At 38.7% G+C, this 24,376-nt stretch overlaps 1 protein-coding gene across 1 annotated transcript in view; it reads left to right on the top strand.

The window, feature by feature from the left end:
- HECTD4 (HECT domain E3 ubiquitin protein ligase 4) overlaps positions 1–24,376 on the top strand; it is a 74,632-nt gene that overhangs the window by 24,857 nt on the left and 25,399 nt on the right. The window contains 29 exon segments of the mRNA XM_025198721.1: positions 975–1,173; positions 2,638–2,757; positions 3,996–4,100; positions 4,812–4,975; positions 6,073–6,306; positions 6,590–6,782; positions 6,934–7,038; positions 7,432–7,520; positions 8,077–8,252; positions 9,372–9,507; positions 9,617–9,758; positions 9,879–10,045; positions 10,995–11,141; positions 11,587–11,771; positions 12,492–12,645; positions 13,640–13,920; positions 14,319–14,508; positions 15,857–15,938; positions 16,718–16,807; positions 16,863–16,975; positions 17,127–17,262; positions 17,860–18,042; positions 18,340–18,510; positions 18,903–19,072; positions 19,525–19,640; positions 23,250–23,353; positions 23,602–23,763; positions 23,894–24,042; positions 24,327–24,374. Coding sequence (XP_025054506.1) covers positions 975–1,173; positions 2,638–2,757; positions 3,996–4,100; positions 4,812–4,975; positions 6,073–6,306; positions 6,590–6,782; positions 6,934–7,038; positions 7,432–7,520; positions 8,077–8,252; positions 9,372–9,507; positions 9,617–9,758; positions 9,879–10,045; positions 10,995–11,141; positions 11,587–11,771; positions 12,492–12,645; positions 13,640–13,920; positions 14,319–14,508; positions 15,857–15,938; positions 16,718–16,807; positions 16,863–16,975; positions 17,127–17,262; positions 17,860–18,042; positions 18,340–18,510; positions 18,903–19,072; positions 19,525–19,640; positions 23,250–23,353; positions 23,602–23,763; positions 23,894–24,042; positions 24,327–24,374 — 4,311 coding nt within the window.

Consider the following 24,376-nt stretch of genomic DNA (forward strand, 5'->3'; position numbering starts at 1 on the left):
TTACTTAGGGAGGAATGAAAGAAGCAAGAATCTTAAGGGTCATCACTATAGTTGTCTGTAAATTTCCTTGTGAAGTCATAAAAAGATGTACAAAGTGTATTTGATTTTTTTTTTAAAGGAAGTAATTTTGTTGTAAAGAATTGAAAGATCAGTCTAATCAAGATGCTTAAATAAAGTACAGCTTCATTTCTGACCCTTCAACTTTTGAAAAGAATTTCTATAGCCTAGAATTGGGGAGAGCTCTATAACAAAATGCCATGTATTGTAGCAGAATAGAGTATTGAAAATGCATTGGAATTTAAGTTGTAATGGGCAAGATGTAATTATCTAAAGTTCTGGCTTTAAATCATGGGTCGCAAATGAAAAGCATATACTTTCTGCTTGAAACCTGTTATGACAGCTGAACTTCAGTTTTAGCAATTGGCTTTTCCAACTTGCATCTGTTTATGAACAGGCGGTATTAAGGGGGTATTTTGAGGCATGTGAAATGTATGGTGAAACAGCAGCGAACAGCATGTTTTGCACTCAGTCTTTTACCGACCTGGAGTGAAAGTTATATGTGTTCTTTTATGATAGTCTTATCTTTTATCAAGTGCTATTCAGGAAGAAAGATTGACATTTTTGATATTAATATTCAGAAACGAATCCGTTTTCAGTAAAATACATAACTTTTTCTAGAGCTGCTTAAATTTTTAAAACACCATAAAATGTATTTACTAGGTAGACCCTTGGTATCTTTTACTTGTATGTAAAGTGTTCACGTTATTAAAGACTCAACTTATTAAAGATGTGTTCACATAATTAAAGACTCAACTCCTGCTTGAAGTGAGAATTAGTCAAATATTTGATTGCCTTTTGTTACTTGAAGAGCATCACTGGGCCTTTGAAAAGCATGTTACGGTGTTTTGAATGCATACTACAAAACTAAACAGGTACGTTATGAGTAGTAACTTCTTGCTTTTCTGTGGTTTCAGAATGCTAGAAGAGAAAGAGGAACCAGGTTTTCTCACTGGCTTGAAGATCCCAGCTCCCTGGGCCGCTGGGAAGACTGTAGAAACAGTACATCCTGTCAGGGACAACTATAAATTTAAAGAAACTGTACATATTCCAGGAGCCCGGTGTTTATATCTTAGATTTGATAGCAGATGTTCCTCACAATATGATTATGATAAGGTAAGCAAGGGCCAGTACAGCAACTTACTTATCTCTTAAGTGTTTCTTTCATGAATGCCTCTCATTTTCATTTTGGCTGCCACTCGCTCTCCATGGCGCCTTATTTCTAGCAATGACGATAATTTGGGATGCTTTAACTTACAGCAAGCAGTACTAAGGCCTCCCTCTGGTCAGAGGATCTTAGAATGTAAAGAGTGAGATAAATTATTTGGGGTGATAGGTAGCTGTGAAATAGTATCCCAAAAGAATGGTGTAAGTCTTCTCTCCTGGAACATGTGGAATTAGATTTGATTAAACGAGAGAATATGCTCAAAGGGAGTTACTCTGAAAGGGCAGGGAGATGGGAACAGTGTGATCTTCCTGCATCTTATTCTCTCTCTACCACTCACCATTCTTTTAAGAAAAGTTGCAAAAGGGTAATCACTAAATGCCTACAATGGGCCTGTCTAGAACATAGCGTCTAGTGACTGTGTTGTTTAACAAGAAACTTAGTTGGCATATCCTTAATGAATTTGGTTCATTTACTAGCCTACATACAAAAAAATTCTTTTTAATATACCAAAATGGGGTGGTGATAATTGAATGGGAGATCTGTCAGCCCTCAGAAAAGTTACCTTCCCTGCAAACCCAAGCCAGTCTTGTTTGTTGACATCCATTTCATGACTGCTAAGGTGGTTTTTCTTTATTTTAAAATGTTGAATTCATTTGCATTTTCTATGTCACCCAGTTTTCCTTGTTTCTTTAACTTAAACCTGCCCATCTCCTTTGTAGATCAGCACAGTTTGTATCAAACTGGGCAGAACTGGAAAGGATAACTTTCTGACAACAAATGGCTTGTTTACATGGATTAATATTAACGAGTATTTTCAATTGAAGATTGTAGCTACTACCATTTTTCCTTTGTAATTATAGAGCTGCTTTCACTGATTAGTAACCATTGCTATATGTTCTGTAACATAATAGAGTGAGTCCTGTGGTACCTATATTAGATTTATTAACAGAAATACATCATAATGTATCTGTCACCAGTGACTGGTTAAGCACTTCTTTGGGGAAATTTGTGGGCCTTATCATGTTCCCAGTTGAAGTAGCTGGAAAACTTAATTCCTGTTAACTTCAAAAGGAGCAGGATCAATCCCTTTATTGTAGAGAGGCAGCATGTCTTAGTGAGCTGGGCATGGAAAGTAGGAACCCACCTGATTTCTATTCCTAGCTCTGCCACAGACTTGCTGTGTGACCTTGGGCAAGTCACTTAACTCCTCTCTGCCTCAGTTTCCCCATCTGTAAAATGGGGATAATAATGCTTGCCTTCCCACCTCACAGGGCTGTTGTGAGGATTTGTTAATCAGTGTTGATAAAGCGCTTTGAAGATTTGAAGCGCTATACAAGTGCTAAGTATTATTATTATTATTAGATTTTTTTGTTTTTCTCTTACAGTCTAACAGTGTATTTTATGTTTTGAAGTTGGTGATCTATGCTGGTCCTAACACAAACAGTAGGAAGGTTGCTGAGTATGGAGGCAATACACTGGGATATGGCAGCCGTAGTGTCTTAGGAACTGGTTGGCCGAAAGACTTAGTAAAGGTACAGTATTACAATCCAACGATATTTCACATAGAAAAGTGCCCTCTTGAAAACTGTATAGCATCGTTTTAACTGAATTTTTAGCTGTGGAGTCCAAGTATTTGAGTGTAAGCCTACCCTTGCGGAGGGCCCTTGCTAAGAGGACTTTTAAGTCCCCGGGGAAGGAATTCCTGTCCTACATTAGGGTTGCCCCTTTTTATGAGTATGGCGTCACCTTTGACATTAACTTATGTTGCATTGTCATGCTGGGATGCGTTAGCAGGATTGTGTAGGATGAGAAAAGAATTGTGCATCAGTCCCTGAGACTTTAGGGACAGTACCTTTCTACATGCGTGTGTTTGTGTAGCACGAGTTCCTACTGAACCTGAGGTTATACAAACTTCTCAGGAGTCTTAGACGTGTCTTTGCAAACAGCTCAAAAACCACTAAAACCTGTTAAATATAACATTTTTTTCTCTCTCTCATTTTGGTTTGGATTACAAAATAAACTAATATGTATATTTAAGAAATAGAAATTTAGTGGAAATCCATTGAAATTCCTATAGATCTATTCACTTAAGCAAATGTGAGAATGCGTTCAGTATGTTTTCTCTGATTCATATAATATCACTTCCCTTACGTAGTGGATGTGCACCACAATCTTACCTTTATTGTCCTATACTGTAATTGGGATTGTATGCTTGTTTCAGTTTTAGAGTTGTTGGCTTGGGAATGGAATGTCAGTTCCAGTTTTCCAAATTAGTGGAGATCGTAGAAAGTTGTCAGGAATGGAAAGGTTCAGTAGTTTTGCCAGCAGCCCCTTCTATTCACTCTAGATTATTTTACCAGCTTTCTCTACTTGGAGAGCTTATCTCCCTTCCTGGCCACAGTGAAGGGCTGTTGAATTGGTCTATGCTGTCAGAAGAATAAAGGAAGTGTTTTAGAGGAAAGTGGTAGGCCTGTGCTATTTGACCTCAAGACTTTATTGGTTATTCTTGTAACTCTGTGGCTATACCCTTTTCCCTTGCCCTGCCTTAAGTAGCTGGCAGCAAAGCCTAAGCAAAGTGAACCCAGAAAAGGATACTCTTGGAGGAAAGGGGAGAGGGAGGCCAGAGCTTAAATTAGCCTGCATAATTGGAAATAGAATACTTAAATCAACCGTCACTTTAAAATTAATCCATAAAATAAGCCACTTTTGTGAAAGCTGTGTTTGTTTACTTTATTGAGTGTCCCTTTTTGTCGTTCCTTTAAAATTGAAGGTGGAAGGAGATACAGTCACCTTCTCCTTTGAAATGAGGAGTGGCCGGGAGCACAACACACCAGACAAAGCCATGTGGGGCTTTGCTTGCACAGTTCGAGCACAGGTACTTGCAGTGTAACTTAAGTCTGTCACAGAGACTCAACTTTATTTCAGAATTGTTTTGTGCAATATTACATTTTTTAAAAATATGAAATTACAAAATGGACCTGGTAGCTGTTTTAGTAGCCATGTAACCTCTTTCTTTACCGAGTAAGGTTGCCCTGTCTTCAGCATCTTATTTTATTGGCTAGAGACGCTCAGGCACAGTTAAAAAAAAAAAGGAAAGCAAGTGACATTTCTATAGAACCTTATTATTGAAGGCAGCTTAGACCTTCTTGGAGTGTTAATGATCATGGGTTCAGTGGGGTGGTTGGGTATCTCCTTATGAGCTGGGCATTAAAGGGGCTAAATGTTAAATAATGTCTCCAAACTAGACTTGGAGAAGAGGCAGGAAACTGAAGTCAATCACTAAGAGGAAAATGTGTACCACATGAGACAAAATCTGATTAGCAGGATAATAAGGGTCCCTGTCCTCCACCCAAGAGGACCAAGAATTATTTTTATCTGGCTCCCAGTTCTCTATGCTTGGGGTTTGATTCTTCCAAGCATTGATTTGCAGTATATCTGAAAGTTTGGGGGGGTTTAAAACTGTTAGAGCATGCTTCATTGTGGCACAACTTGATTATGCTTACAGATTTTTTAAATAAGTTGCTTCGATTAGGAAGCAGTTGCAAAGGTAATTGAGCAACATGATTTATTCCTGTCCATACTGCAGGAATCTTCGGAAGATGTGTCAGGAGGCTTACCATTCTTAGTTGACCTGGCTTTAGGCCTCTCTGTGTTAGCTTGCTCTATGCTAAGGATCTTATATAATGGACCAGAAATTACCAAAGATGAGGAAACGTGCCATGAGCTTTTAAGATCTAAACTACTACAGAGGTAAAAAAAATCCTGGTTTAATCTGAGTTCAAATGAATTTGTTTTTTGAGGCTTTAAGGAAAAAAAAGCTTCTGTGGTTAAGATAGTTGTCATGTAATTGACTTGTTTTAACTATTTATTAGTGTTCTGTCTTGGCAATTTTCTGACATCCTATAAGCTGCTTGAAAGTTAAGAAATGATCTAAAGAGTAAAGGCTTTAATTACTAGGGTTGCATGAATAGTGCAAAATGTGTGTTCTGTGAATATTATTTCACGCTTAAGAGAAAATTTCCATTTGTGGTTTTTTTATATTAGCTTTTGGCAAACAGTTAAGTACTTGAGCTTTATCAACTGAAATACTTATGAAAAGTGAATTTTTAACTCATTCTTGAATATTAGCTAAAAGCTAATTCCCAATTTGTGGTGGTAGCTTCGTAAGTAATGTGGCATTTCTGTTCTTAGATTGAACAGTTCGAATAACTGACAAACACTGCTTGAATTGCAAGTGCTTCAGTCTAATATAAGTTGAGATATCTGGGCTGTGTGGGTTAGATATGTAAATTACAGCACAAGTTGTAAAAGCAATTTAAATATGCACTGTTAGGGTGATTTATGGACACTAAGAATTATCGTTCCTTGAATGTGCTGAACTTTACAGTCTCTTCAGAAAGGATTCATTAACAGAAAAAGACAAAATTCCTTGCATGAATTATTCATTCCAAATTAGGAACTCAAATTACATGAAATATCTTTTCTGACCTTTAACCCAATGCTCTGACTTTGTTAGAGGATTGTTATGTGTGCATTCTGGACTTTCTGTGCACTGTTCTGCTTTAGGCTATGTTTTCATTCCAAACATAGATATATGATGATTCACTACAACCCAAGGGTGAAACAGTCAAAATTTGACTCTTATCAATGCTACTTCCCATATGTTGTGGGGTTTAGGCACTGCTTAGAATACAAGCCACATTCTTTCTTGTTCTCAGAGAGCCACGTGTACCCCGTGGTAGGCAGGAGGATGTTCTGAACCATTCTGTCTTTTAGGATGTGAAGAGTAAGAGTTAGAAAGACACTAAAAACCCCTTTGATATCGGTACTTTTTTTCCCCCCCTCAGATGTCAATGGCAGGTGGAGGCAAATGGTGTAATATCTCCAGCCCTCACTCCAAGTCCTTCTCCACTGCCTCTTACCATAGATGAAGATCGAGAATTCACATATCCTTCTGATGTTCTTGTGCCTCCTGTGGGACACTACTTTGATCTGCCTAGGATCAGGCTGCCTCCAGGAATCATGATAAAACTCAGGGAAATATCTGGACGTGCTCGGCCCCAGTTTAGACCTAGTATAAAGTAAGTAGCCATGGCTTTTCCACTGTTTTCCCAACTCAGTTTTAGTAATAAGATGGCTGATGCATAAAGGAGACAAACTAAAACGAAATCTCTGACCTCTCAGTGGTAGTAATTGCGGGGAGATGCTTGCAAAAATATATTGAAAGGAAATCTTTTCAACTTGATGGCCTTAAGTTTAATGTTTGCATTGTTGTTTACATAGGCTAGTGAATTAGAAATATACATTGTCAAAGTATGCAGTGAGCCTTGCCCTAATATGTTTGTTTTCCACCTGTAACATCAGAGAAGTGATTCAGCCAGAAGTAATGGAAGAGATGGTAGTTTCGTGTGTTATTAAACATTTGAACTTGGTTGATGCACTCCAGTCCCTAATAAACTTTCAGTATCAGGAAGAGCATGCGGAGGAATATGACCTTCTGTGTAAAATTATGGGAGAGACCTTCAAGAAGCTAAATGCCATGGAAAGACAATTGCAGGTAAGAAAGCAAAAGAGACGTGAGCAAAGGATGCTATTGAGGCATTAGACATGTAAAAAGTATCGGTGCACTTGACCACTTGTTTTCTGACTGAGGTTAAGATGAATGAATACATCTGTATATTCAGTATTGGTTTTCTGGCTTTGAATAGAGTGTAGCTGAACTGGAACAGAAATGGCAAAGTGAAGTAGATGATGCCATGCATGGAAAGCTGGAGAACAATTTTCCATTCTTTTACGATTATCATTTCAATGAGGTGAGCTCTGCACTTATTCTTGCTGATAAGACTTTGCTGTTTTATTTTTGTATTTATGGACTGCAGTAATAGCCTTTTATTTATTTGCTAAATTGTTTTACTATGTTAAATGCGTAAATGGATACAGAAAGGATAGCATACTTATGTGTGGGCTGAAGATAGAAATTTTTTATAAATGTCAACCAGCATTGCTTTTTGGAGTAGTCTTTTTTTAAGAAGTAAAAGGAGGGGTTTTTTAAGGAATAAAATCTCACAAAAATATGTGACCAGAGTAAACTGGAAAGTGGTAAATATTATAACTGCTGCCATGCCTAGTGCTTGTATTCAACAAATCACGGTTCTATTCAGTCTTTTATATTTCAACCTTTCTTCCTCAAATCCTTTTATCTACAGAGTAAAATGAAAGAACTGGAACTTTTATGTTCAATGAAAGAAGTGTCCTTTGATGGAAGTGATCTTGAGAATGTGGTCCTAGCATTAAGGTTAGTGGTTGGATCTGTTAGCTGAGTTTTTAGTCCTCTGTTCAGAAAGATAGATAAGGAAATGAGTGACATGAAGCATATGTAGAGTCCCTTTGAGTTAAATGAGATTATTCATGGATTTAAAGTTATGCATGTAAATAAGCATCCCTTTAAACAGGGTTGTGAATCCTATAGAGTAGCATTCCTGACACATTGATATGGAACAGAAGCATTAACTAAATAATATTTTGAAGACAGAACTTTTAATTCTATGGAAAAGTCTTTCCAGGCGTACATATAACTCCTACATAAAGGAGACATTATTTCGGAGCAGCAGAGTTCATAAATATTAAAACATGTTGATTATAAGTAGTTACCTCATTTGAGATGTTTTACAGAGAGACGGGCAGAATAATCTTATTAGATTCTTCTGTTTTCTGGTTGAACTTATTTCTTGACATGAAAAGCTTAAGTCTACAAGATGAACAGATCTTTACATAACTTTCTTTAGTGAAGTTATATTTTTGGTGGCATAAAAATAAATAAGTGTGCGTTGACTTTTGTTTTATCATTTTAGGGAGAAATTTTTTCAAGAAGTGAATTCTTTGGTTCAGAAACCCTCTCATCCTCTGGCTAAAACAAAAACCTTAGTAAAGAGCCTGATGAACAGAGCAGAACTACTGCTGCATGTTACTATTGCAGCCCAATCTGGTATCACAAGAAGTATATCCGGTACGCCTGCTGAGACACCAGGTACCAATTTACATTACATCTGATACTTAATATTGTGTTTATTTACCATTAATTAAGTTAAACATTCCTATATTTTGTGTTCTAAAAAGCACTGTTAAAAGCTTGAAAATTATGTTTCTCTACTTTTATTCTTTTCCATTCAGTATGAACTGTATTTTTGTTTGCAAGAACAGTGAACCAAAATAGTGTGCTGTGTGCCACCATTGTCATTTTGCCATGAGCAGAGCTGATTGCTGAATTGCAAAGGCAATGGTGGAAATTTGCAAAAAAAAAATTTATAGTTACTGCAAACATAGGTTTAGGGGAGTTTTTTAAACACTTGAATGTGTAGCATTAACTTTAAAAATTAGTCTCCTGACATGATTCACTAGGTGATATAACCAGTGTTAAAGAGAATGAGAGTTTTAAATTCTCAGAATTTATACAACATTTTCACCTTTAGCATGTTTATCTAACATTTTGCTGCTTGGCTGGATTCCACTTTAAACATCAGTTTTATGGGGTAAAATATAAATTAATGGGTAAGACTTTTGTCTGTCTATTCTAATTTCTGGCCAGGGCAAATATTTTATTCTTAGGGAAGAGTTGCATTTCTCCATATTGCATCCAATCATATATGTTCTCTGCATGTGGATTTGTGGGATTTTACTTCCCGGCCAGTCCAGAAGGATGAGGTTTAACTGCCATTCTACCACTGTTAACTTGCATAGCTGTTTTGCATTTTAAATCCGGCTGAAGAATGTCTGCCACGTAATAGTGAATTCCACACATTGGTTACATGCTGCAGAAATAGCACCTGTTTTAAGATATTATTTCATATGTCTTTCAGTTACTATCTGATTCATCTCCTTCCCCAGTCTCCTAAAGTGTTAAACGCTACAAACAACCAGAATGAAAAGCATATTTTAATTAGAAATGGATACCTTGAAATAAGGTTTAAATAATTAAGGTTGCCAGCAGGAAAGTCATGGAAATTGAATGCATAGCCCTCCCAAACCCACAGGACAGTGTGCAGTTCAGTTTTACAATTTTTGTTCCATCATTTTACTAGTTGAAAACAATATGTAAACGAGGTGAGAGATCAGGGGTGACTGTCCTGTCTGTTCTGTGACTTTGCAGCCTGTAAGTCAGCGTCTGAAACCAAAGTAATATCTCATGCTGTCCGCCAGCCTGTCTTCTTGCGAAGCATGTCAGCACCTTCTGACCTAGAGATGATTGGAAATGAAGATTTGGAGTTCACTAGATCAAGTCAGAGGTATATAAATGTTCTTCCACTGAGTTTCTAAATGATGCACTCTATATTGTGAGTTAAATTTTCTGTTACCAGTCCATTCCTTTAATTTCTTAAGTTCTGTTTTCCCCAGACGACGCCATGTTACCAGTCATAGGAGTAGCTCTTTTACTCTCCTTCAGTCTTTGACCATTGAAGACAGCAGAGATAAACCTACATACAGTGTCTTATTAGGGCAGTTGTTTGCTTTCATTGGAACAAATCCGGACCAAGCGGTATGTCATGTTAAATAAGCCAAATCATTAAATAGTGAAGAACATACATGTTGTCAAACCTTTTAAGCTGGAAGATACAGATGCATATCTCATAACAGGACTTCACTGTGTCTCTCTTAGGTGTCTAGCAGCAGTTTTCTATTAGCTGCTCAGACCAGGTGGCGTCGTGGGAACACAAGGAAACAGGCTCTAGTTCACATGAGAGAGCTGCTGACAGCAGCTGTTCGGGTTGGTGGTGTTACACATCTTGTGGGCCCAGTGACTATGGTTCTTCAAGGAGGGCCAAGGTAAGTTGCTCTCTGCAACTTTGGGACCAAACGATGAGATGATTGGCTGCCCAAGTCCACAGCATTAATATGCAGTCTTTATGCCATGACCAGTTCTCTTGTAAAGCATTTCAGGGTTCCTCTCAGTATTTTCTACAGTGCTTCAGAAGAGCTGCTAGCTAGGTCCAGTAATTGTCAGATAAGGTACATGTATCACAAAGTCTTCTGGGGCACTGTGTTAATGTTTAAGAAGAGCTAGTTGCAAGTTGGTTTTAGTACATTCATCTCAATGGAAGACCAAAGACAGGGAAAGAAATACAAGTTGGGAGCCCCCCCCCCAAGATACTTGCCACTGACACAACTTGTAAGTTGAGAATTGAGGGAAGAGAAACTCTGGGCCTAGTTTCTATTACGGTTTTTAATTCCTGATGACTGTGTAGGAGTAGGAAGGAAAATGGACTGGCTATTCAGTTCGTAGGGATGGTGTCGTATATGTTTAACTGAGGACATGAGCTCCTAAAGCAGAAGGGAGAACTCTGTTCATCTGTGATCCAAGTCTGCAAAATAAAAAAGAATTGACAAAACCTGTGTGTGTGGATTTTCCTGATACAGGCTAACACATTTTGAGGTTTTTGTTAGGGTATTTTATGAAACTTTAAAAATAAATGCAAATATCTGTCTGGATTTTTAACCTTAAACTCGTAAGTGAAATTAGTTTCTTATTTGGATAACTTTGGTCTGTGTTGCTTTAACTTAGTATTGTTCTGTTCTCAAAGACTACCTGCAGAAGACTGCTGTATTTTTAGCTTTAAGAGTTTCTTACCATTTTATATGAATGCAGTATAGATTTTTTTTTCACATCAATCTCGTGAATTCTTTCATATTGTGCAGATGTCCTATAGCTGTATTGGTAAGTGTATTAATTCTATACGACACAAATGTCTGATTTCAGACATTTAACTTCCAACAGAATTGAAGAGCTCACCTGTGGCGGGATGGTGGAACAGGTGCAAGAAGCCTTTGGAGAGACCATGACTTCAGTGGTTTCATTGTGTGCTCGCTATCCCATTGCCTGTGCGAATAGCATTGGCCTCTTGTGCACTATACCTTATACAAGGTAAGAACGGCTTTTCCTCAAGCAAGACAAAATGAAATTAGTGCTGATACAGTTACGCTGTGTAGTAAACTGTTGTGTAGAGGGCGCTCTATTTTTCTGGTTCCCTCACAGTCTGAGTTCAGTAAGTGGTATTTAACCATTGTTAGCGTAAAGTCAACTCTGTAGGCTATAGACTTCATTGTGTCTTGGTAATGCTTTATATAGCACTTAATCTTCTCTTGGGCTTGGGGTAATGAATATGATGGTCCAGGGGTAATACTGATGTATATCTGCAAATATTCCGCTGCTTTTCCTTCAAGGGGACAAAATGTAAGGCAGGAAAAACAACACAAGAAGCATGTACATTGCTGAGTATCAGGAAATGTATGATAGACTTGTGTGTCTAGCAAAAGAGTGAGAAGTTATTGAAGTAGGATCTTAATGCTTCTTTTTTTCTTCTGAGCAGGAGTGAAGAGAAGTGTTTGGTTCGCAGTGGCCTGGTACAGCTTATGGATCGGCTTTGTAGTCTGAGCAGCCAGACAGAATCCAGCTCGAATGAAAAGCAGACTAAGAAACAGAAGGTGGCCACTATGGCTTGGGCTGCCTTCCAGGTTTTAGCCAATCGCTGTGTTGAATGGGAAAAAGAAGAGGGTAGGAACAGTGTTAATAGCTTTAATTGTACATATTTTAAATTGAGAAGAAACAGTAAATGTCTCTTAAAATATTGCATTGACTAGGCACTGGCATTTAGCAGTAGCAGTGTGATACACAAACACTGAATTGGGTTTCAAAAACGGGGAGGGGGGAGGTTTCTAAATGAATCAAAGGAAGTTTTTCATTCCAGAATGTTTCAAGGGGCTAGAAACAGTTCATATTCTTCCTTGGCATTACTGCATGGGAAGGATTTTATCCTTTGTTTTTGTCTCCTTTTTAATCTTACAACTCTGAACTTTAAACAGCAATATTGACTCTTTTATTTTTGTGCTTCTAGAACATCATGTTTCTAAAGTAATCTGAAATTTCTTGTAGCTAGACTTTCCAGAGATTGGGTTTACTTTTTATGTGAAATGAGTAAAATTACTCATGGGGAAATGACCAAAATTACAAACATACTTCAACGTGTCTGCATATAGAGTGTAGTCAAATGCACTTTACTGGCATAAGCATGTATAAGTATTTGTCCATTTGCTACTTAGCAACTTCTTTTTACTTGAGGTTGGATTTCATTTAACTCAGAGATAAAAAAAAAAAAATATTGTAGAATTTGTAAGCAAATGCTGTACTGTAAATTTATCGTTCTAATCTCTTCCATTATGTGTAATGTTTATCCCCGCTCCTTTCTACCATTGTGATTTCTTATCATTTTTGCAGGTGGTTCAACAGAGGCTGTTCATTCTGGTCTGGCTCGTCAGGTCTCCAGCCTTCTTACCAATCACCTGGCTCGAGCTACAGAGTGCTGTGGTAACCAAGCTGCTGGAAATGATGCACTTCAAGATGTGCTTAGCCTTCTTAATGACCTGTCAAGGTAGGGGAAGAACTCTGACAGCTAGATTCTTTTTAATGTCTGAATTACTCTTCATTGTGGTGGAAGTCGCTTCATTTTCTCTAATGGAAATAGCAAATATAACAGCATTTCTTTAAATACCATCTAAAGCTAACAGTATAAACTTGTGTTAAATCTTGGTACATAATCCCTTCATAACAATAGGTGATGGTATGTAGACTTAGTTACACACTCTTTAGCTAGAATCCACACTCTGGCCAAATCAATGGGGTTTTCTCATAACTTTCATATGTTTATTGTTGTCACTAGTCTGCACATTTTTAATGTTTGTTCAGCAGTCAAACTGCTGACTTAATGCCATGCTGAACCTGACCCTGCTGACTCACATGTGCAGTTTTTATTGACTTCAGTAGGAGCAACTGGAACAGCCACAGGACTGGAATGTCTGCAGCCTCAGATACTATTTTTGGTATTTGTCTATGTATGGGGGTTAGTGTTTGATTAGTGACATATGATGCAAAGTTGTAACAGTTCAGCAATTAATAATCATCGTGTTTTGTACTGAGCTGTGCAATACATCTGAAAAAGGAGATTAAGGTGGCTGGATACCATAAAGCTTCTTGCTTTTTTTTTTTTTATTTATAAGCTTTGGTGCCTAACAGAGCTTTCCTGAAATTTTTGAGCGTGCAGATAAACGGTTACTACATATCAACACTTAAACTGTCATGGTATAATATTCATCTTGACATTTCAAATAGTAGAGCTATTTTCAGGGCTGTGTTCTTGGTGATCCTGTGGGAAATAAGAAAACGGCATTCTTTGAGAGGCTCAAAACACTGAAGACAGATAAGGGGTTCCCATTCATCAAGCACTTCATAATAATGTATTGATTGTATATCACCTTTCAGACCCTTTTTCCCTGAGGCAGACTGTCATGTTTGATTTCAAAAGTATAATGAAACATGCCTGTTTTTGCAATTAAAAAGAGAGGTAACTAGGCTCTTCTTTCTCTCAGGAGTCACATAGGGAAAGCAATCTTGAGTCAGCCAGCCTGCGTCTCCAAACTTCTGTCACTTCTTCTGGACCAGCGTCCTTCACCAAAGCTGGTCCTTATAATCCTCCAGCTCTGTCGTGCTGCACTTCCTCTCATGAGTGTTGAAGACTGTGGAAATGTTGAACTGCCCCCCTGGAGTTATTCTGTACCCTCCCTGAACAGTGAACAGGACGACCCCAGTGACCCAGCCTCCAAGATTGCATCTCTGCTGTTAGCAAAACTGGCAGACTATGTAGTACCAGGTGCTAATATTTTCTCACATTGCAGTAGCTTGAGAAACTGGGAGGTGATTCATGTTTGTGCAAGAATCATATGTTGACAAAAGGCTCAGAAAGGATGATGTGTTATATGTGAATGTTCTAAAAGTGAACTTGTCAAAAACCTTAGCAGCAGGATGAGCTAGCTATGTCTATCCAGCATTAGACATATTTCTTTCACTCTTTCATCCTGCCTCTTTAGCATAGCTCAGTTATCGGAATATATCTGAATATAACACTTATTGCGGGCACATGAAAGAGAGCTCAGAAATATTTAAAAGCATTATTGTTAAAGTCAGGAAAGTCCATCAGTGAAGTCAGCTTCAAAGCAAATGGCATTTAAAATGCTTGACAATTGTTCTGCTTTTCCTTTTTGATTGAAGGGTGCCAGACTGTTCTTTCTCCAACTGCTTCTGAGCCAGATACAGCTCTGGCAAAAGCCAGTCCAAAAAATTCCATAAAAGGAGATAAAGATCCTGGGGAAGAGAGTGAGGCCGTGGATGGTAAACTTTCTATTTTTATTCATAAACGGGAAGATCAGTCATCCCATGAAGTTCTTCAACCATTACTGAGGTAACTTTAATTCAGTGGATTAGAAATAGCAAAGCAGTTCGGGGATTTCCATTTCTGGTCCTATTCTTCCACAGCTATGGAAGATGTCAGCTGGAGATGACACTAAATGAGAAGGCAAAATGTGTTTCATATTCTAGTATGTACTGTTGTTGCTAGCAAATAAGTTCTGATGCACAGCATACAGTTACAGAGATAGCAGTGTACGTAGCTACGCTGAAGTTGAGACAAATTAACAGCATCAAGAACATGGATCGCAGCTCCATTAACTTCTTTGCGTGCACATATATACTCTAAAATTCAAATTTCTATTTATGCCTTAATATAGATGGGGGAAAGGTTTTTCTTTTTCTTACTTCATGCATTTCATAGTATTTGTTGTATATCCATCATCCCTGTTTTGTTGATGGTTAATTGTACTTCATTTCAGAAGCGCTAAGATAATGACCTCAGATTTGAATCTCGGGGAAGTTTTTGTGCATGTTTGTCTCCAGGCCCTGCAAGAATTTCTTTCCCAATGATGATAACTGTAGCCAGGATGAAAATCTGTAGAAGGAGGGAGGTGGTAGAGGTGTGACAGAGGTGTGGCCTGTCTTGTGGACTTATTCTTATGGAGGGGTTTTGAATAACCCAGATATGTTAGCAAAAGAGCAGAAAAACCTTCAGTGTATTTTTTTTAATGTTAAAACCCAGAACTAGCTATTTACAGGGGTGTAGGTTATAGCTGTGTCGGTCTAAGGACATAGGCACACAAGGTTCTTTGGGTAAATTTGGTATCTTTTACCCAAAGAGCCTTGTCAGACTATCTAGTTAAAACCTACTAAAAAAAGGTTAAGGTCCTCTCTTAGTCCTGTAAAACAAGGTAATATTGCAGATGGTAGAAATATCAACAGAAAAAAAAAACGTTAAGTGCCACTGCCAGTAAATGGCCATTACCTGGATAATTAGTTCGTTACGAGGGGTATATAAGTGGTCTCAGTTGTAGGTCATACTAGTTTAGATTTTGATTTCTGAAAGTATCTGAAGAGATGCCTCCAAAATAAAAATGGGAGACTGGCCTGGAAGAAGCCATGTTGGCAATGCATTATTCAGCTCCACTTGCTCTGAGTCAGCCGTGAACTGGTGCCTCAGTGCAAAATGAAAAGGTACTGTGCCAGACTGCTCCTGCCAACACTGCTGTCTTCCAGAAGCTCTTCACCACTTGGGGCTATCTAAGCAGCTCATGAAACTTTTTTTGTAAAATTAGAAGTATTACTGCAGCATTGCCAACAAATTCCAGTGTGAATGTTTTAACTACATTCCACCTATTTTTAACTACATTCCACCTATGCCTTTTGTTCTTTCTCTGTAGTAGTTCAGAGGGTCGGCCATTCCGGCTTGGTACTGGGGCTAACATGGAGAAAGTGGTGAAGATGGACCGGGACATGACTAAGGTAAGAACAGAATGAAGGTGGTTATTTAACACCTTTCAAGGTTATGAACCAGTACATTCTCATTTCCCCCATTTGTTCTTAAATCCTCTTTAAAAGAACCAGGAAACTAAATTTAATTCACTTCAGAATGAGTTCCAAAGAGAGCTTTTCCCTAACAGTTTTAGACTGCCAGAGTCTATTGACATGCATGTATAAATGCTTAAAGACGGCTGTTGTGCACTACTTGCAGTGGTGGATAAATCCTGCAAAAATAATTTCTGCTATTATTTTCCCAAACAAATTTGGATGAGGCTCCTTTTAGTGTTCACTTTCTATCGGCACTTTAAGGAGACCGAGTTTTACTCAGAGGAGGTCTAGATAACATGAATGTCAAAGCACATGTTAGAATATTTATGCAAACTGAGTTTAAAGTCATACCTGTGAGTATTTGTGCCAGAGGTAATGATGGATTCTTTAATCAAAACAGAAACAATACTCTCTGGCTGTCTGAACCGTCAAAACCAAGCTAAATTATGCTGCTTGAATACCTAACCATGTCAACTCCACACCAACTTATTTTTGATTAATTCATAGGGGAGAATGGAGAAAAATCTGTTCCATGTGAATAATGAATAAATCTTAAGGAAGTGGTGGATCTGTTTTGTGAATCTTCCACAACTGGAAAAAGCATTTACATTTGTTATATAAATGATATCCTTTTAGCTCCATCTCCATGGATTATATTTAATCTGAACTGAGCTAATTAATTATTTTCCATACCTCTGACATTTCCTTTGCAGAGTGGCTGCTGTGAAGTTATTACAGAAGAGGCAGCTGCCGCTCTTCGAAAGGCAACCAAATGGGCACAGTCTGGACTAATTGTCAGTGTCGGGGCCCCCCCTGTAACCGTCCGGCCAGAAACCACTAGTGGCTTGTCAACTGGTGGGGCCCCCCATTGAAACTGTCAGTCCAGAAACCACTAGTGGCTTGTCAACTGGTGACAAAAAGAAAACTGCTCAAACCTCTATTTGCAGGGAGAGGAATTCTGAACTCGCAAGGTAAGCAGTCACAGTGGCCTCTCGACAATAGCATAATTGTCTTTGTCTTTGTTTGTAATCAGAGCAACTCTTGGAGTCTCCTTGGCTGGGTTGGGGAAAGGTAACGATTGTTGTGTGAGTATTGGGCCAGTGAATATTTTCTTCTGTACAGAACGGATCCTGTGAGACCATTCATCAGTGGGCATGTTGCAAACAGCATGGCAGCAGAGGTGATTGCTTTGCTTCACAGCTTGCTGATGGCACCAGAATCTAATGCAGCTCAAATATGGACCACAACAGCTGAAAAAGTAAGCAAAAGTGGTTGCAGTGATAATGAACATATATTCCAGTCTGCATATCCAGTGCAAGATAACTGCTGGCAGTCTAGAGCCATTTCCAGTCCCTTTCTCTCCACCTTCCTATTTGTAGTTGTCATTACTCAGCTTTTGCCCTCGGCCAGTTTGTCAAAACATTTCTGGAAACAAGGACTCCACTGCCATTAATATATATATTTTTTAATATTCATGTGTTCAGGTGATAAACCTACCTTCACATTCCAATCCTTTCTGACCTCTGAGGAGCTACAGGCTGGACGAAGTTGTCTCTGCTTCCAGATCCCAGAGGTCCCTTTGTTTATATCCTGGCTACTCAGCCTATGTGCTGGAGAGGATTTTGGCTAGGACATGTGCACATCTCTGCATTTTAATTAATTTTGGAATGAGCAAAATAAATCTGGCGTTGTTACTTATACATCAAATTTCTCACTGTAAAACATTACAGGCGATAATTGTCTTTGAAAGTTGAAAAAAAAATCAAGTGTGGGGTTTTTCAAACAAACAAAAAAAAGCCATGTGCTCAAGTCCTCTATTTTTTCTCACCCTGCATTACTTCTTTTGTATGTTCAGGTTCTTTCTCGGGCTCTGATGTACATTCCACAACTTGGGAAATATGCAGAGAGCATCTTGGAGAATGGAAGCAGCAGTGGCAGGAAGTTAGCAAAACTTCAAAGAATTGCTCGACAGGCTGTGGCTGCACTGTGCGCTCTTGGTGGCTTTAAGGAGACAATTAAAATAGGTTCTGAAGTTCAGGTAATTTCCTGCCTTTTGCCATTTATACTTCAAATGTAAGTCAGCGCTTTTAATCATTTTACTGCCTACAGAGTCCAGATTATTGTATCATATGCAAACTCGGAGCAATTATGAATCATGGTCACAGCCATTGTACTGATGTTCATTTGTGGAGACTATTATTGTGCAGTATTAATTGTACTCCCAAACAATTGTATAAGGGTTTATTGTGTTAAGTATTCTGTGTTTAGCATTTAGTGTAGGTGGTTGTAAGTCTGAATAAAATGTAAGTGATCTTTTTTTGGGGTTTTTTAATAGGTTTTGGGTCGAGGAATAGCAGGAAGCATTGGTGTGGTAGCATCTATTAACGAACAGGAAGGTATAGCAACGGTCAAATTTCCTCCTACCAGTATAGACGGTAGAAAGACTGCACAAGCATCAGACACATTAACTATTCCATTATCTAGGCTCTGTGTTCCACGATCTGAGGTAAGGTAGCTTTGAAAAATCTAACGTTAAGTGCAATCACGAGTTATGCTGTGATTAAAAAACAAACCTGCGGCATGTAAAAGGCCTTGATTCATCTTTGTTTGTTTAAAGATGGCTTGTAAAACTTCTTCCTTTTTTGTTTTAAACATTTCATAATGGTATTTAAATATAAAGTTCTCATCCAAGTAACAGTGTTCATTCTTCCACTGTTAAGGATGTTCCATAGCATACTGTATTGCGTTTCTCTTTTTGACTTGTGCTTTTTGTGTGTGGTGCTGTTTTTGTGATAGTGTAAAATGAGAGTTTAACTCCAGGTGATAAAACTCCCTCATTTCCTAGAAACTAACTACTTGAATTTAACTTTTTACCATGCCCCCCACCACCACCATCAGGCATTGCCTCTTCATAAACTGTCCATTACTGAGAAGGTAGTACAGGCAGTCCAGTCCATGTTGCTTCCTCAGGAGGGAAGTCTATCTATTCATACCTCACTTCCTGCAACAGGAGATGGCTCAACTCCAGTAATGGCAGTGGTCCGACTCCTTGCTGAAATAAGAACAAGGTGAGTTGCTGTTTGCTTATACAGTGCTCTAAATGTCCGCCCTGCTGTCCCGAATGAGCATGTTCCAGATAGATGGGTGCATCTTTAGTTTAGTTATTTGTACATAAATAGTAGCATCTGACTACATGAAACTGCATAGTTCATAAAGATTAGTATTAGTATTAATGTATTAGTTTCCAAAAGAAAATAAAGCAACTGATTATGTATTAGCTAGCAGTGAGGTGCCACTTTAGGAACCCAAAGCCAAGAGTAGAAACAGCAACACAGAGAGCATGGTGTTGCTTTAATATAAAGCAGATCAAATACATTTTGCTGCAAACAGGCAAAGTAGTAGAAAAGAATGCAGCTCTTCTTCAGACTGGTCCTGAGATGGGGTTCATGATTATTGATATCAGGCTCAACAGAAGAGGTCCGTGTTAAAGTGTTTTTAAATGTATTCTTTTTACATTAAGAGCATGCCTGGTGATGGCCCAGCTGTTAGAAGACAGCTCGTTCTGTGAAGAGTTCATACAACAATGTCCAGCTGCTGTCGAAGTTCTGAATCTGGTGGCCCAGGAGTGTAGCCCTGGTAGGTCCTCAGTGTGTTTTGACAGCTGTCCTGCCATATTTTGTCGTGCCAGCGAAGTCTTTGAATATTAAACTACTTTCGTTTTGGATACAGCCTCACAAACTATTTAAATACTGTACAAAGTGCAGGCAACCTCTGCTTAACGCTGTTTTGCTTAGCGCTATTTTGCTATAACGCTCATTTTAAATTGATACCTGATTCCACTTAGCGCTCAGCGAATTCTATTATAATGCTCGTGGTTGCCATCTTGGGTCATTAAAAACACTTGCGCTCACCATCTTGGGTCATCAAATACTTTCAGTTTCACTTAACACTCGTTTCACTAAACGTTCGTTTTTTCAGGAACCAATTAAGAGCGCTAAGCAGGGGTTGCCTGTAATAGGAAGACAGCAGTAACAGCACTCAGTCTGATTCAACATGCCTTATTATGCTTTTAGACCTCTAAATATAATGGTAGATAAAAGTCAGCTTGACTTCTTTAATTAGGTTTTGTGTCTGAAGGCAGTGTGTTCATATCTGACCTCTGTATGGCCCTTCAGTTCCCCTCACGTAATTAATCTTACTGTTGGTTCACCGGTTTTGCTTCACATTTTTAAATCGAAGACCTTTCTTCGAGAGAAACCTATGTTAGGGTAGAAGTCTACTCAGTTTGAGTTAATAGTAAAGCCAAATCCAAATGAGATTGCAGAGGATCTCCAAACTGTCAAAAGTATTAATTTTTAATAAGCTACAGCAGTGATTATTTTATAACTGTAAGCGGAAGTATTCTGCTTAGTTTACCTGCCCATTCTAATGCTCAAACGTAGTGGAAATGGAATCTTTAAATAGTGGACTGAGGGCTTGAGTTCAAATTAACTCAGCTTTTGTTTCCAATGTAAGCTGTTGTCTTTTTCTTCACAGTTCTCTTCAGTGCGTTCTGTAGCATGTCTCTGCTTTTCATCTTTATTAAATGTTACTTTTGTTTTCTTCTTCTTAACCTCCTCATCTCTCCCCCTCTTTAAGGCTAGGCACTTGAACCCAGCAGAAGCCCTAGGTCAAGAACAGATTATAAGATCCAATCTGAGTGTTTAAGTGGAGAAAAAGGACTGAAGAAAAGGAAGTCGTGAGGCTGCAGAACCAAATGGGACTCTGTTTGGCCTCCAGTATGAAATTGGGTGTGCCTAGCTACTTGCCGTGCAATGAATTCTGTTGACTTTATGCTTCTGTTGGGTCATAAGCTTGCTGACTGAAGTAATTCCTAGTATAGACCTTGATTTACTTAGCAGTATAACTACTCACCAAACAGATTTGAATTCAAACAAAACCAAAGCTTAGGCAAATGAAATGCATTGTCCTTGCTTCTTGTGGTTGGTAGTAGCTGTGGAACAACCTGCACAAAGGGAGCATTAATTTGTGATGCTGAGTCCTGTTTTAACTGGCTTCCAAGGGACTAGACAAGGCTGATTGGGAGATGGAAATTTCCAGTTCACTTTAAAAAACAGTGCTGTGACTCTGGCAGTCCTTCTTTGCATGCTGAAGTGCATGAGTGAAACTTCAGAGCTGTCAGTTGCCCTCTGCTTTTGATTTTTGCCTTTCTATGGCTCGTTGGTCTTTCTCTCCCCTATTGTAGTGGAGCACTATCATAAAAATATTCAGCATTCAGGTTACTCCACTGCTGATTTTGAAATTTTCATTGTTGCAAGTTTTATTATTGCAAAGCTTAAAAATACAGGTTTCTTGAAACTTAAGCCTACTGGCAAAAAGGCTATTAATGTATGACTATGAACTGAAAACAAGACTCTAGTTTTAATCTTTCATTTAAAATATGGTGGCTCTGTAGACGTGCATGTGGCATACAAACTGAATCGTGAATCCTCTAATAGTTCAGTAGTTTAAACAACGAGCAAGCAAAATGTTCTTCCTGACTGATGGAAGTCATCTTTTCTCCTTTAGGCTCAGCACCACTACTCCCCAAAGTTGATTCTACCTGAATTTTGGAAGCTTAATGTGGTTTTTCTTTGGCTTCCAATGTTACAGCTCTCGTTGTAAATGATCGGAAATTAGATTTAAATCAGTAAATCAATTATAGGTGATTAGATAAGCATAAGTGCTTCAACAAAATGCTTTTACCCAAGCTGGAAACAGTGTGAATTATGTATCAGACATATATAGATTAATTCGTTTTTCCCTTTCTTTCCTAATTGAAAGGAGTATGTTTTAATGATATGCGGTTTTGCCCCGGACACTAGTTTCAAATTTCTGTTTTACAGGTGCATCTACACGTGCATTAATGACCTTTTCCAAATGCGCCTTAAACTTAGTATCTTCAATATGAGGTACTAAATAAATGCACGTTAGTCTATGCTAATGTGCAGAAGCACAAGTGCACGTTTTTTAGATGATGCTTAATGTGCAGTAGCTTATTCTACTGTGCATTAGCGTATTAGTACTTCTTTTACATGCTGCTTTAACGTGCAGTAGAATAGGGTACTGTGCATTAAAGCTCAGAGTGTTTTATTTATTGTCAGTTGAAAGTTAAGCTAAGTCTCTCAGCTGAGTTCATCTTCAGATAGTGTCTTCTTTGATCAGGAGTTCCCCTTTTTTCCAGGTAGGCTTCTCCATAGAATAGTACCTTTGAGGGTGATGTTAACTAGGCCTTGAAAGGATCAAGCACCATCTGCTCTCAACTAAACAGTGAGACATGTTAGTCTCATTCTTTTACTCTCTGCTCAGTCACAGCTTAACAGTTTTAATAGAGGGAAAGATTTATGTGTTCTCATTCGTGCAGCATTTTCTAGCTTGAATTTTCAAAAATGACGAGTGGTTTAAGAATCTCGCTTCTTGAATGCCCAACTCGGCACTTCTGATTTTTCAGAAAGTGCTAAGCACTCTCCCTTTCAGGAAGGAGGGTTTCCATTTGGTTATCCCAGATCACGGCATATTTATGAAGAATAATGCCTGTGCCCAATATAATTTATTTCAAGCGATGATCAGGCTGGCTATTTTATTTCAATGGCCAGCCTATAACTTTGAATTTCCTTTACACAAAGTGTCCTGTAAGAATCAATCCTTTGAAGCATTTTGGCTACCTCAGTGAAAACACAAGAATTGGATTTGACAGTACTTTACTCAGCTTCAGCTTCACTTGAAGCTGTATCAAGCTCATTGATTTTAACTTGAAAAAAGAAAAGCATTAAATCATAAGGAAAGCTACAAAGAGTAAGGTAATCCTGAAAGGTGGTTGAAGGGAGTAGGTCTGAACACATTTCACAGCAGTGGGGATGCTAGATGTTGCTGTAATATTTCATTCTCACCCTGCTAGGAAAAGAATGAAGCGACAATCTTAAATGCAGAGTAACTGCTTTTGTTCATGTAAGCTAAAGTTACCCATATATTTGTACAGGGGAATTACAAATCAGAACAAAATACACCACACGCAAGCCATTTTTAAAGGTCTCATTTTTTGGTAAGGTGAAACGAGAGATTAATTGAATGTATGTATTTACAGTTTGACTTGCTTGCAGCATGTAGTGGCTTTTAACACAGTTGTGCTCAGTCAGGAATGCTAGTCCCCCACTAGCCTGACCCACCTAAGAGCAGATGCCACGGGTTTCTTTTGTGTTGTTACAGGGGAGAGGCTCCTTGTTGTGGAAGTGCAATGTGAAAGGCTGAGAATGTTGTACCGAGATTGTGCTCGTCCGCCACCCCCGCCACTCCAGGCAGACAGAAGACAGGTAAATAGAGAAATATGGTGTTGGTTTTTTGGCCCCTTTTCAAATGGATTCAGGAGATAGACCATTACAGTATAAAAGGGAAAGCATTTGTCCCACTTATATGTGCTTGAATGCAACATGTGGGTTCTGTAGGTTACATCAGGTGTGCTCCATAAGCAGACTTGGTCACTGGATTGCAGCAGGCTAATGTCTACCTTGCTGTGTCCAAAGCAGTCAGACGAAGTAAAATGCCCTCTTCTGATTTCCAGCCCAAGGAGATTACATGGAGCCCTTCAAGAGTGTTTCCACCTGTGCGAGCCTGCATGTTTTCATCACATCTCACAGCTGTCACATTCTTGGCTGACCCTAGCGCAGGTGGGGGACTGCCTCGTGGCACCTTTATCTATGCTACATCACCAGTCCCAGTACAGGTAAGAGAGCAGAGAGAGAGAGAGAGTGTGTGTGTGTGTATGTGGCTGTATCATTGTGATTTGTTTTGAATGCCTGACAGCACAGATAGTCTCTGCCTGACTTAATCCCATGTGTAACATTTTTTCCTAGGCTCCATCATTCTACTGGGAAATTGAAGTAGTTTCCTATGGAGATACAGATGATGACACTGGTCCAATCGTTTCATTTGGGTTTGCCACTGAAGCAGAGAAGCGAGACGGAGCCTGGACAAATCCTGTTGGCACGTGTCTCTTCCACAAGTGCGTTGGAAATGCGTTCACTGAAAAATACAGCCTTGCTCACTATATTAATGGCATATAAGCCCTTTGAGACTGGGTATAATTTTTTTCTGAGGACATCTGCGTACTCAACAAATAATGTTGACAAAAAAGGAATCTCTTACCCCTTTTTAGTGAAATATGGTAATCCCTTATCCAAATGAGGAGAGTTCCAGTTGTGTTTCAGCAGCATGAGCCAGTTTTAATGTTGTCTTATATAGAGTACTCCTGCTGTTAACGTGTCTTCTTCCTGTTTTCTCTCTTAGCAATGGACGAGCTGTGCATTACAATGGATCCAGCTTGTTACAATGGAAGA

Source organism: Alligator sinensis, unplaced genomic scaffold, assembly GCF_000455745.1.
Source record: "Alligator sinensis unplaced genomic scaffold, ASM45574v1 scaffold628_2, whole genome shotgun sequence".
Taxonomy (NCBI): Eukaryota; Metazoa; Chordata; order Crocodylia; family Alligatoridae; genus Alligator; species Alligator sinensis.